General features: G+C 72.1%; 2 protein-coding genes across 2 annotated transcripts; one reads left to right on the top strand and one right to left on the bottom strand.

Moving 5' to 3' along the window:
- Window positions 1-2,643: 2,643 nt before the first annotated feature.
- LOC311429088 (uncharacterized protein) lies at window positions 2,644-3,811 on the top strand (the record flags this gene model as incomplete). Its single annotated transcript, XM_084540223.1, has 3 exons — window positions 2,644-3,355; window positions 3,398-3,495; window positions 3,790-3,811. Exons 1-3 carry the CDS (start codon window positions 2,681-2,683, stop codon window positions 3,809-3,811), a joined length of 795 nt encoding a protein of 264 aa, XP_084396349.1. The 5' UTR covers window positions 2,644-2,680.
- Window positions 3,812-5,807: 1,996 nt separating this feature from the next.
- LOC311429086 (uncharacterized protein) lies at window positions 5,808-13,083 on the bottom strand (the record flags this gene model as incomplete). The annotated part of the gene is given in 11 exon segments (XM_084540221.1): window positions 5,808-5,929; window positions 6,372-6,462; window positions 6,566-6,943; window positions 7,421-7,599; window positions 9,286-9,947; window positions 10,649-10,729; window positions 11,102-11,251; window positions 11,798-11,919; window positions 12,335-12,419; window positions 12,936-13,038; window positions 13,041-13,083. Coding segments are annotated over 11 exon segments (1,911 nt in total), but the record flags the coding sequence as incomplete, so codon positions are not given.
- Between the last annotated feature and the right edge of the window lie 277 nt (window positions 13,084-13,360).

The raw sequence follows: 13,360 nt of genomic DNA, 5'->3' as shown, positions 1-13,360 counted from the left end.
GGGCAGCGCTCGAAGGGGGCGGTGGCGGCCCCCCCGTGCAGCTCCAGGGCCGGCCGGGCCCAGGCCAGCAGCGCCCCCCCCGCGGGGGGGCCACAGGAGGCCAGGGCGGCCACCTCGGGGGGGGCCAGGACGCGCCCCCACAGCGCGAACTCGGCGATGTCGCCCACGAAGGCCTGAGCCGCCTCGAAGCGCCCCCCCAGCGCGTCCTGCGGGGGGGGGGGGGGCACACCATGGGGGGGGGGTGTCACCCCCCGGGAACCCCCCTGTGCCCCCCCTCAAGGATCCCCGGTGTGACCTCGTGTGACCCCGTGGCCCAGTGACCCCCCGTGACCCCGTGTCCCCCCCCCGGGACCCCATAACCCCCTGCTGTCCCCCCACCCCCATTGTCCCCCCCCGCCCCAATTACCCCCCCTTGTCCCCAGTGCCCCCCATTGCCCCCCCATGACCCCCCAGTGCTCCCCATTGCCCCCCATTCCCCCCCCATTCCCCTCCCATTGCCCCCCCATGACCCCCCAGTGCCCCCCATGACCCCCCCATGACCCCCCCATTACCCCCCCATTACCCCTATATTCCCCCCCCATGACCCCCCATGACCGCATTCCCCCCCCATTGCCCCCCATTCCCCCCCATTCCCCTCCCATTGCCCCCCCATGACCGCATTCCCCCCCCATTGCCCCCCATTCCCCCCCCATTCCCCCCCCATTACCCTCCCATTGCCCCCCCATGACCACATTCGCCCCCCATCCCCCCCCCATCCCGCCCCCACCCCCCCCCACGCCCCCCCTCGCCCCCCCCACCTGCTCCTGCCCGAGCACCAGCACCCCCCGTGGGCGCAGGGGGTGCCCGTCCGCCAGCCCCCCCCCGGCGGCTCTGGGGACCCCGTCCTGGAAGCTGCTCCAGGCCCCCCCCGCGGCGGCCCAGGTGACGCAGACGTGGTGCCAGCGGCCCGGAGACGGCGACAGCGACAGCGCCACCGCCTGGAACGGCCGTCAGGGGGGGGGCACGGCACCGACCCCCCCCCGGGGACACCCCCAGGGAGCCCCCCATGGAGCCCCCCGAGACCTCAAATCCCGCAGCGATCCCATTGACCCCCCCCCCCGAGATGCCCCAGGGACCCCCCGGGGACCCCCCAGAGCCCCAGGGACCCCCCCCCAGGGACCACCAATCCCGTAGCGACCCCATTGACCCCCCCCCGAGATCCCCCAGGGACCCCCCGGGGACCCCCAATCCCATCGGAATCCCGGGGACCCCCCCCAGAAACCCCTCCATCCCCCCCAAGCCCCCCACCCCCTAACCCCAACCCCCCCCAATACCCCCCCAAATCCCCTCCATACCCCCCATAGCCCCCCCCAATACCCCCCCAACCCCCCCAAATCCCCTCCAACCCCCCCCCAACCCCCTCAAATCCCCTCCATACCCCCCATAGCCCCCCCAAACCCCCCCCAACCCCCCCAAATCCCCTCCATACCCCCCATAGCCCCCCCCAAACCCCCCCCAACCCCCCCCAACCTCCCCCAACCCCCCCCATACCCCCCATAGCCCCCCTCAAACCCCCCAATACCCCCCCCAACCCCCCCCAAATCCCCTCCATACCCCCCATAGCCCCCCCCAATACCCCCCCAACCCCCCCAAATCCCCTCCATACCCCCCATAGCCCCCCCCAAACCCCCCCCAACCCCCCCCAACCCCCCCCAAATCCCCTCCATACCCCCCATAGCCCCCCCAAACCCCCCCCAACCCCCCCCAAATCCCCTCCATACCCCCCATAGCCCCCCCCAAACCCCCCCCAACCCCCCCCAAATCCCCTCCATACCCCCCCTTACACCACCCCAACCCCCCCCCACCCCCCCCCCATACCCCCCCCAAATTAAATCCTCCCCCCCCCCCCCCAAAAAATAAATCCCCCCCCCCTCACCTGATCGTCCACCAGCAGCTCCAGCGGGCGCCCCCCCATGCGAGCAGCACCAGCTCGTTGGGCTGCCCGGGGGCGGCGTAGGAAAAGGGGGTGCCCAGGGGGGGGCCGCCCCCCCCCGGCCGCAGCCAGAGGCAGGCCGACAGCGCCCGCAGCGCCCGCCGCAGCGTCCCCCGCGCCCGGGCGAACATCGAGGCCGTGCGCCGGGGGAAGGCCACCAAAAAGCCCCCCCGAGGCCCCCCCGCACCTGTGGGACCCCCCCCCGGCCCCCCCCCACGACCCCCTGTTAGTGCATCGCTGATGGGGGGGGGGAAATGGGGGAAAACGGGGGGGAAAGAGGGGGTGGGGGGGGGAAGTGGGGATGGGGGGGGGGGTTGGGGGGGGCATGGGGGTTCTGGGTACCCCCCCAACCTTCCCTGGGGGTCTCCATCCCTGGGGGTCTTTGTCCCTGGGGGGGTCCCTGGGGGTCCTCAGCCCCTTGGGGTCCCCCCCCCTCCAATCCATCCCTTGGGGTCCCCTTCCCTGGGGGTCTCCATCCCTGGGGTCCCCCCCCCCCATCTTTTGGTGTCCCCTTCCCTGGGGGTCCCCATGCCTCGGGGTGTCCCCCCCCCATCCCTTGGGGTCCCCATCCCTGAAGGTCTGCTCCCTGGGGTCCCCCCCCATCCTTTGGGGTCCCCATCCCCGGGGTCCCCCCCCCCAGTGCCCCCCCCCCCGGGGGTCCCCCTCACCGTGGTGCTCGTCCTCCTGGTCCTCGGGGTCGCCGTGGCGATGGAGGTGGTCCCAGAGGTCGCCGTGGTCGCCATGGAAACCGGCGTGCTTCGGGGCGTTGCCATGGAGACCGCCCAGCCCGTGGGGATGCTGCTGGTCCCCGTGGTCGCCGGGCTTGCTGTGGTTGCCATGGTGACCGTGCTGGTTGCCGTGGTGACCGTGGTGGTCGCCGTGGTGACCGTGGTGGGCATCGTGGTGACCGTGGTGGTTGCCATGGAGACCCTCGTGGTGGTTGCCATGGAAGATGCTGTGGTGGTTGCCGGCCTTGCCATGGTCGCCATGGTGACCGTGGTGGTTGCCGTGGTCACCGGATTTGCTGTGGTCGCCATGGTGACCGTGGTGGTTGCCGTGAAGGATGCTGTGGTGGTTGCCGTGGTCACCGCTCTTGCCGTGGTCGCCATGGTGACCGTGGTGGTTGTCATGGTTACCGGCCTTGCCATGGTCGTCGTGGTGCCCGTGGTGGTTGCCATGGTGATTGCCGTGGTGGTTGCCGGCCTTGCCGTGGTCGCCATGGTGACCGTGGTGGTTGCCATGGAGACCGTCGTGGTGGCCACCGAGCTTCTCGTGGTGGTTGCCGTGGTGCTCGTTGCCATGGTGACCGGGATGCTCCTTGCCGTGGTGCCCGTGGTGCTCGTTGCCATGGTGACCAGGATGTTCGTTGCCATGGTGACCGTGGTGCTCATGGTGCTCGGGATGCTGGTTGCCATGGTGCCCCAGATGCTGGTTGCCATGGTGACCCGGCTGCTGGTTGCCATGGTGACGGCTGCCGTTGCCGTGGTGATGCAGCTGCAGCTCCAGGAGCCCGATCTTCTTCTGCAGGGCCTCGCGCAGCCCCGAGACGTTGCGGCTGTGCTGGGGGGGGGGGGGGGCGTCAAAATGACCCCCCCCAAACTGCCCCATAGACCCCCCATCCTGCCCCACAGCCCCCCCTGTGCCCCCCAACCCCCCCATCCTGCCCCACAGCCCCCCCAAACAGCCCCACAGCCCCCCCATCCTGCCCCATGGACCCCTCCCAACTGCCCCAGAGCCCCCCCATCCTGCCCCCTACCCCCCCAATCCTGTCCCCTATCCCCCCAATTTTGCCCCCCGCCCCCCCCTTCCTGCCCCAGCCCCCCCCCCACCTATTCTTAGCCCAGCCCAGGCCGGCCCCGCGGCTGCCCCCGTTAATCCCGGGGTTAATCAGCGCCGGGTTAACGAGGGCAGTGGCGGGGGGGGGCGGGGGGGGGTCACCTCCTCCCTTCCCCCCCCCTCCTCCATCCCCCCCCCGCCCCCTCCAGGCCCAAAGAGGATCAGGGGCAGAGCTTTGCACGGCGATGCACGGGGAGGGGGATGCTCGGGGAGGGTGCCCCCCCCCCATAACCCCCCCGGGACCCCCCAGGACCCTCCTGAGACCCCCCCCCCACCCCTTATCCCCCCCCAATCCCCCTCCACACCCCCCCCCAGGCCCCATTCCCCCCCCATAACCTCCCCCCTGGACCCCCCCAGGCCCCCCCCAGGCCCCCCCCAGGCCCCCCCCAAGCCCCCCCAGGCCCCCCCCAGCCCCCCCCTCACCTGCAGCTGCTGCAGCCTCTGCCTCAGCCCCTGCAGCGCCCGCTGGGGGGGGGTCCCGGCCGCGTCCCCCGCCGTCGTCCCCCGCGCTTCCTCGGCCGCCCGCGCCCCCCCCGGGCCCTGGGGCTCCTGGGGACCCCCCCCTGCTTCTTGGGGCCCCCCCCGGGCCGCCTGGCAGCGCCCCAGTTTGGCCGCCAGCTCCAGGGCGGCCTCGCGCTGCTGCACCAGGGCCTCGCGCAGCCGCAGGATGGTGCGCCGCGCCCCCGCCAGCGAGTCCTCGTGCAAATCCTCGTGCAAATCCGCGTGCAAGGCCTCGTGCCAGCCCGGCGCAGCCCCCGGCCAGCCCCCGTGCGACCCCGAGCGCGACCCCGAGTGTGACCCCGAGTGTGACCTTTCGTGTGACCCCGAGTGTGACCCCTCGTGCAAATCCCCGTGCGAATCCCCGTGCAAACCCTGGTGCGAGTGCCCGTGTGCCCCCTTGTGCCCCCCCTCGTGCAAATCCCCGTGCGCCCCCTTACGCGCCCCCCCGTGCAAATCCTCGTGCAAATCCCCGTGCGAATCCCCGTGCAAACCCTGGTGCGAGTGCCCGTGCCCCCCCTCGTGCCCCCCCTCGTGCAAATCCCCGTGCCACCCCCCGTGCACGGCGCAGCCCAGCTCGGCGCCGGGGGGCAGGGGGGTGCAGATGAAGCGGGGGGGCCCCAGCTCGGCCCCCGCCGCCCCCAGCAGCGCCCCCAGGGCCGCCAGCGCCAGGGCCCCCACCATTGTGGGGGGGGGAGCGGGGGGGGCGGGGCTTGCACACGCGCGTGCAAGGGGGCGAGCGGTGAGCAGGGCACGGGGGCGAGGCCGCGGGGGGGTCGTGCGCTTGCACGCGCGTGTGAAAGGGAGCCCCCCCCCCCCCCGCTGGGTGTCCCCCTCCCCCCCCGCTGTTGCACGCGCGTGTGCAACGCCGCCCCTCCCCCCCCCGCTACCTGTGAGCCCCTCGCACGCCCGCTCCCAGCGCCGTTACTGGTCTTACTGGGAGCGCTGGGAGGGGCGGGGGGGGATCAGAGCGGCTCAGGGGGGGGCGGGGCCCTGGCACAACTGCCCCCCTCCCCCCCCGGCTGTCCAGCTCCCAGTACAAACCAGTCCCCTCCCAGTACAACCCAGTCCCATCCCAGTCCAAACCAGTCCCATCCCAGTCCAAACCAGTCCCAGTATAACCCAGTCCCATCCCAGTCCAAACCAGTCCCATCCCAGTACAACCCAATCCCAGTATAACCCAGTCCCATCCCAGTCCAAACCAGTCCCATCCCAGTACAACCCAGTCCCAGTATAACCCAGTCCCATCCCAGTCCAAACCAGTCCCATCCCAGTACAACCCAATCCCAGTATAACCCAGTCCCATCCCAGTTCCATCCCAGTACAAACCAGTCCACGCACGCCGCTCCCAGTAAAAGCCAGGTCCTTTAATTTCCCCCCCGCCCCCCTCCCCAAATCCGCCCCCCCCGGGGGGCTCCGTCCCCGGGACCCCCAGGCCGGGCTCTGGGGGGGCTACGTGGGGGCGGGGCAGGGGGGGGGCGCCCCCCCCCCCCCCATTTTGGCACCGGAGAATTGGGGGTCCCCCCCCGCCCCCCCCCACAGTCACTGTACAAAAAGGTCGGCGGGGGGTCGGGGGGGGCGGTTCCGTCCCCTCCCCCCCCCCATTTCAGTTCTCGACTGGGGCTGAAAAAAAAAAAAGGGGGGGGGGGGTCAGGGCGCGAAGGTGCCCCCCCCATTACCCCCCCCCCCCAGGTTGGGGCTGCCCCCCCTGCCCAGGACCCCCCCCATAGCCCAGGACCCCCCCCAAGTCCCAAATTCCCAGCCCCCCCCCATTTTGCCCCCCCCATGTCCCAGGACCCCCCCCTTTGATGCCCCCCTAGCTCCCAGGACCCCCCCCCAACATTTCTGCCCCCCCCCCAAGTGCCCCTCGCCCCCCAATTTGCCCCCCCCACGTCCCAGGACCCCTCCCATTTTTGCCGCCCCCCCCATTTTGCCCCCCCCATGCCTCAGGACCCCCCCCCACAATTCCCAGTCCCCTCCCCCCAGCCCCCCCCATGTCCCCCTACCCCCCCCATTTTTGCCCCCCCCTCCCATTTTTCCTCCCCCCCGCCCCTCCCCCACCCACCCAGCCCTCCGGGCTCCCCGAGTCCTCCCAGGGGGGCGGCCCCCCCCTCCCCGCCGGCGCCGCTCTGGCTCAACTCGTTGGTCGGCGTCTCCTAAAGGGGGCGTGGCCAGGAGGGGAGGGGCGGAGCCGTCAGCGCCGGCCACGCCCCCTCCTCCCCCTCCCTCCCCCCTCCCTCCCCCCGAGGCCCCGCCCACCTGGTCGAAGAGGTAGACGGTGACGTCATCGAAGAACGAGACCGCCTTGCGCTTGCGCGCCAGCGCCGCCCCCTCGGCCACGCCCCGCGGCGCCTTCAGGAGCCCGCGCAGGCCACGCCCATCCCAGCACGTGACCACCAGCGGCACCGCCGCGCCCGGCCCCGCCCCGGCCCCGCCCCCTCCTCCTCCCCCTCCCCCTCCTCGTCCTCGTCCTCGTCCTCCTCCTCCGGCGCTGGCCCCGCCCCCGCGCTCTCCGGCCACGCCCCCTCCGGCCACGCCCCCGCTGGCCCCGCCTCCCAGCGAGGCCCCCGCGGGCTGCGGCGGGGGGGGGGCGCAGGGCCAGGGGGGGCAGCGGCAGCGACAGGCGGGAAGCCTTGGCTGGGGGGGGCGATAAGGGGGGGCAGGGGGTCAGGGGGGGGTCATGGGGGGGTCAGGGGGGTCATGGGGTGGGGTCAGGGGGGGGTCAGGGGGGGCAAGGGGGGGTCGGGGGGGTCATGGGGGGTCAAGTGGGGCAGGTGGGGGGCAGAGAGAAGGGGAGACAAAAGGGGGGGGCAGAAAAAGGAGAAAAAAAGTCACAGCGTGCGGCGGGAGGGGGGCAAAATCCCCCCCCAAGCCCCCCCCCCTGCAAACACCCCCCCAAATCCCCCCCAGCACCCCCCGACCCCCCCCCAATTCCCTTCATACCCCCCCCAAAATCCCCCCACCCAAAAATCCCCCCCCCCAAAATTCCCTCCCCCCAAACCCCCCCTTCAAAAAATACCCCCCCGGGCAAACACCCCCCAAATGCACCCCCCCCCCCGCTCAAACACCCCCCCTCAAATGCCCCCCCCCAAAATCCCCCCCCCCCGCACCCACCTCGGATATCGGCGCTGCTGGGGGGTTCCCTGCGGGGGGGCTCCCTCCGGGGGGTTCCCTGCCGGGGGGGTCCCCGCGGGGGGGGTCCCTGCGGGGGGGGTCCCGGGGGGTGCGCGCCCCCCCCGCGGCGCCAGCAGGGCGCGGGTCACGTCCTCGCGCAGGGTCAGCTGCAGCCGCTCCTGCACCACCACGGGCCCCCTCGCCCCCCCCGGCCCCCCCCCCCGGCTCCGGGCCCCCCCCCTCGGCCGGGCGCGGGGGTCCCCGAGCACCCCCCCCCCGGCCAAAGGGGCCCCCCCGCCCCCCCCCCCCCCGCCGGGGGCGCCGCCGCCTCCTCCTGCGCCTCCGGCGGCGGCGCCCGGGGATGGGGACCCCCGGGGGGGGCGGGGGGGGGCCGGGGACCCCCCCCCCGGGGGTTTTCTGGGGGAGCCCCCCCCCGGTGGGGGCTTTTTGGGGGAGCCCCCGGGGGGAGTCTCCGGGCGGGGGCGCCTCGGGGACCCCCCCGGGGAGGCTTTGGGGGGCTTTTTGGGGGCCCTTTTTGGGGACCCCCTGGGGGAAATTTTGGGGGACCCCTCCCGGGCCCTCCTCGGGGACCCCCCCGGGGGTATTTTCGGCCCCCCCCCTCTTGGGGACGTTTCTCGGCAGCGCCTTGGGGACCCCCTTGGGGACATTTTGGGGGACCCCCTTGGGGACCCCCCCGGGCGTTTTCTTGGGGACCCCCTTGGGGACACTTTTGGGGACCCCCCCGGCGACGTTTTTGGGGACGTTTTTGGGGACCCCCTTGGGGACGTTTTTGGGGACCCCCCCGGGGAAATTTTGGGGGACCCCTCGGGGACCCGCGGGGGGGTCCCTGGGGACCCCCGGGGGCAATTTTGGGGGTCCCCTGCGGGGCACCGCCCCCAGGTCTCGTCGGGGGCCCCCCCCGGGGACCCCTTTGGGGACATTTTCGGGGACCCCCCCGGGGACACCTTTGGGGACCCCCCGGGGACCCCCGGCACCCCCCCGGGGTCCCCTCCTGGCACCCCCCCGCCCCTCCCCCCCCTCCGTCGCCCCCCCCCGGGGTGTCCCCGCCGGGGGGGGGGGCGCCCTTGGGGACGTCCCCCGGGGCAGCCCCCCCCCCTCCGGGCCCCCCCTCGGCCGCGGGGGCGCCGGGACCCCCCCGGGGGGGGGGGCCTGGTGGCGGGGGGGGCAAAGGGGGGGCAAAGGGGGCGTCTTGGGGGGCAACGGGGACCCCACGGGTGACAATGGGGACATCGGGGGGGCAATGGGGACGCGGGGGGGCGCGGGGGCACCGGGGGGGACATTGGGGACACCGTGGGGGGCAACGGGGACGCACTGGGTGACACTGGGGACCCCACGGGGGACACTGGGGACATCTGGGGGGGTCGTGGGGGCACCGGGGGGGACGATGGGGACATCGTGGGGGGCAACGGGGACCCCACGGGGGACAAAGGGGACATCTGGGGGGGTCGTGGTGGCACTGGGGGGGACACTGGGGACACCGCGGGGGGCAATGGGGACATCTGGGGGGACATCGGGGACCCCACGGGTGACACTGGGGACACCTCGGGTGGCTTTGGGGACATCTCCGGTGTCCTTGGGGACATTTCGGGTGGCGCTGGGGGCACCTCCCCTGTCCGTGGGGACCCCCCCGCGTCCCCCCCCCGGCCCAAAGGGGACGTCCAAAAGGGGACGCCCAAAGGGGGAGGCACTGGTGGCACTGGTGGCACTGGTGGCACCGCTGGTGGCACCTCCTGTCCCCACGGGGCCATCTCCAGTGCCACCAGTGCCGCCTCTCGAGTCACTGGTGTCCCTTCTTGTCCCCAGGGTGCCACCTCTGGTGTCCCTGCTGCCACTTCTGGTGTCACCGGTGTTACTGGTGTTACTGGTGTTACTGGTGTCACTGGGGACCGGTCGCGTGCCACTGGTGTCCGTCCTTGTCCCCACGGGGCCATCTCCAATGTCACCGCCGTCACCTCCTGTGTCCCCAGTGCCCGTCCTTGTCCCCGTGGCTCCATCTCTAGTGCCACTGGTGCCACCTCCCATGTTACTGGTGTTACTGGTGTCACTGGGGACAGGTCTCGTGTCCCCAGTGTCCGTCCTTGTCCCCACGGGGCCATCTCCAGTGCCACCAGTGCCCCTCCTTGTGCCAGCGGTGTCCCTGGTGCCACCTCCTGTGCCACTGGTGTTACTGGTGCCACTGGCGTCACTGGTGTTACTGGTGACTGGTCTTGTGCCACTGGTGTCCGTCCTTGTCCCCACGGGGCCATCTCCAATGTCACCGCTGTCACCTCCCGTGCCACTGGTGTTACTGGTGTTACTGGTGTTACTGGTGACCGGTCTCGTGTCCCCAGTGTCCGTCCTTGTCCCCATGGGGCCATCTCCAATGTCACTGGTGTCACTGGTGTTACTGGTGTCACTGGTTCCACTGCTGTCACTGGAGTTACTGGTGCCACTGGTGTCACCGGTTCCACTGGTTCCACTGGTGTTACTGGTGCCACTGGTGTTACTGGTGCCCCCGGTGCCCGTCCTTGTCCCCATGGGGTCATCTCCAGTGCTCCCAGTGCCCCCAGTGCCCCCCCCCGCCCCCCGCCGGCTCCCCGTGCCCCCCCCGCCCCCCCCCGCGATGTCCCCCCGTCGATGACATCACCGATGACGTCACCTCCCCCTCCCGCCCCCCTCCCCTCGGCCTTCGTGGGGGGGGGCGCCCCCTCCCCCCCCCCTCCCTTCCCTTCCCCCTCCCCCTCCCCGGGGGCGCAGCGGCAGGGCCGGGGGGGCGGGAGGGGGGGGGCGGCCCCTCCCCCGCCCCCCGAACCGGGAGGGGGTGGGGGGGCGAGGGGGGGGGCCGGCTGGGGGGGGGGGCAGCGGGGGGGGGGCGCCCCCCCCTCGAGGTGCTCCTCCAGGCGGATGAAATACTCGCTGCCCCCCGAGGGGCTCCGAGCCCCCAGCACCGGCAGCACCCCGGGGGGGGGAGGGGGGGCGGCCCCCCCAACCCCCCCCCACCCCCACCCTGGGGGTCAGCCCGGGGGGGGCGCCCCCGCCCTCCTCCCCCCTCCCAGAGGCACTCGAAGGCCAGCCCCCCCCCCCGGCTGCTCTGCGTCACCCGCAGGACGTCCTCCAGGAGGGGGAAGGGCGAGGGGGGGGGGCACGGCTGGGGGGGGGGGCGGGGGGGTGGCGGTGGCGGTGGGGGTGGGGGTGGGGGGGGCCGCCCCCCCTCCCCCCCCCCGCTGCAGGAGGCTGAGGCGCCGGTGGAGCTCGTCCAGGGAGGGGCGCTGGGGGGGGGGCAGCCAGCAGGACTGCAGGAGGGCGAACCTGGGGGGGGGCAAGGGGGGGGCAGTGAGGGGGGGGCAGTGAGGGGGGGGCGTAAAGGGGGGGGCATAAAGGGGGGGGATAAAATGGGGGGGTGTAAGGGGGGGTCATGAAATGGGGGGTGTATAAAGGGGGGGTGATGGGGATGGGCTGGGGGGGCCGCGTGTCCCTGGGTGCCCCCCCTCGCCCCCCCCCGTAGCCCCCACCCGCTGTAGCCCCCCCCAATCCCCCCCTTTCCCCCTCCACGCCCCCCACCCGAACCCATCCTCACACCCCCCGACCCCTCCCGTACCCCCATGCCCCCCCCAGACCCTCCCCCCTCATGCCCCCCACTACCCCCATGCCCCCCCCGTGCCCCCCCCGTGCCCCCCTCACCAGCGGTCGGCCTGGGGCAGGCGCAGGCGGGGCCGGGGGGGGGCCGGGGGCTGCCCCCGCAGGATGCGCGCGAGGAGCTGGCGGTCGGAGAGCTGCGGGTAGGGCTGGCGGCCCAGCTCCAGCAGCTCCCACAGCGTCACGCCCAGCGCCCTGCCGGAACACCGCGCGTCGCGACGGGCACCGGCATATCGCGATAGGCACCGAGGTATCGCGATAGGCACCGGCGTATCGCGATAGGCACTGGCATATCGCGATAGGCACCGAGGTATCGCGATAGGCACCGAGGTATCGCGACAGGCACCGAGATATCGCGACAGGCACCGGCATATTGCAATAGGCACCGAGGTATCACAACAGGCACCGAGGTATCGCGACAGGCACCAACATACCGCAACAGGCACTGAGGTGTCGCGACAGGCACCGAGGTATTGCAATAGGCACCAAGGTATCGCGACAGGTACTGACATATCGTGACAGGCACCGAGATATTGCAACAGGCACCACGATATCATGACAGGCACAGAGGTATCGCAATGGGCACCTTGATATCGCGACACAGCCACACCAGACATTGCAATATCGCGACATCACCACCCCAATCGCCTCGATATCGCGACACCATCACGACACTGCCACGACGTCGCGACGGGGGGACACCGCGACGCCCCCCCCCCGCCCCCCCGCGCCCCCCCTCACCAGACGTTGCTCTCCTTGCTCTGCTCGGCCACCGCCAGCCCCCCCCGGCTCTCGGCCACCAGCTCCGGGGCCACCCAGCGCAGCGGCACCCAGAGGTGCTCGGGGGTCACGTAGTAATCCTCCTGGGGGGGCGGGGGGGGGTCAGCAGGGTGCCACCGGGAACAACTGGGCCAGACTGGGCCCCACCGGACCCAACTGGTCCCAAACTGGCCCCTGGCCCCCCCCCCCCAAACTCTTGTGCCCCCCTCAGTCCCATTCCCCCCCCACCCCAGTGCCCCCTCCCAGTCCCAATTCCCCCCCCCAAGCGTCCAGGTGACCCCCCCAGTGCCCCCCCACCCCCCCCCTCCCCCCCAGTGCCCCCCCCAGTGCCCCCCCGTGCCCCCCCCCAATTTCCCCCCCCCCACCCAGTAGTGGCAGTGGGCCAGCCCCCCCACCCCCAATACCCCCCCCAATACCCCCCCAATACCCCTCCCACCTCACCCCTCCCCCCCCCCACACCCCCCCCGTGCCCCCCCCCCCAATTTCCCCCCCCCCTACCCGGTAGTGGCAGCGGGCCAGCCCGTAGTCCCCCAGCCTCACGCTCAGCTCCGAGGTCAGCAGGCAGTTGCGCAGGGCCAGGTCGCTGCGAGACCCCCCCGGCATCAAAAAATCCCCCCCCCCAAAAAATAACCCCCCCCGGCCTAAAAATCCCCCCCCCCCATTTAAAATACCCCCCCCCTGTACCGCGCCGCAGCCCCAGTGTGCCAGAGGGGCTCGCACCGGGACCCCCCCTCCCCAAAATAAAGCCCCCCTTTATAAAATGACCCCCCCCATATAAAATGACCCCCCCCAAAATAAAATGACCCCCCCATACCTGTGGGCATCACCCCGCAGGTACCCCCAGCGTGCAGGAGGGGCTCAGAGCGGGACCCCCCCCCAAAAAAAATCCCCCCCCCGTATAAAATGACCCCCCGTATAAAATGACCCCCCCAAATATAAAATACCCCCCCCCAAAATAAAACACCCCCCCCCCCATACCTGTGGGCATCACCACGTACGTGCCCCCAGCGTGCGGGAGGGGCTCACACCAGGACCCCCCCCCCAAAAAAAAATAATTAAAAAAGGCCCCCCCCCCCCCCAAAATGAAGCCCCCCCCCACCTGTGCACGTATCCGTGGCGGTGGAGGTGCCGCAGCCCCAGGGTGAGCTCCAGGGCCAGGCGCTGCAGCGTGGCCACGTCGCGGGGGGGCAGCTGCGGCGTCCCCCCCCGGCCCCCCGCCGAGCCCGCAGGTAGCGCTTCAGGTCCCCCTGGGGGGGGGGGGGGGGGGGGAGAGGGGAAATTTGGGGGAAAAAAGGGAGAAAATGGGGCAAGAGGTGCCGGGGGGGAGAGCTGGCCCCGGAGGGACCGCGGACAGGGAGGCGCCCCCCCCCGGGAAATGCTGAGCGAGGAGGTGTAAACCTGGAGTAAACCTGGAGTAAACCTGGTGTAAACTATTTGTAATCCCCGTGTAAACCTGGAGTAAGCCTGGTGTAAACTCTGTGTAAACCGCCTGTAAACCTGGAGTAAACCTAGTGTAAACTCTGT

Source organism: Aythya ferina, assembly GCF_964211825.1.
Source record: "Aythya ferina genome assembly, contig: HAP1_SCAFFOLD_740, whole genome shotgun sequence".
NCBI lineage: Eukaryota > Metazoa > Chordata > Aves > Anseriformes > Anatidae > Aythya > Aythya ferina.
This window is presented reverse-complemented; position numbering and strand designations above follow the sequence as displayed.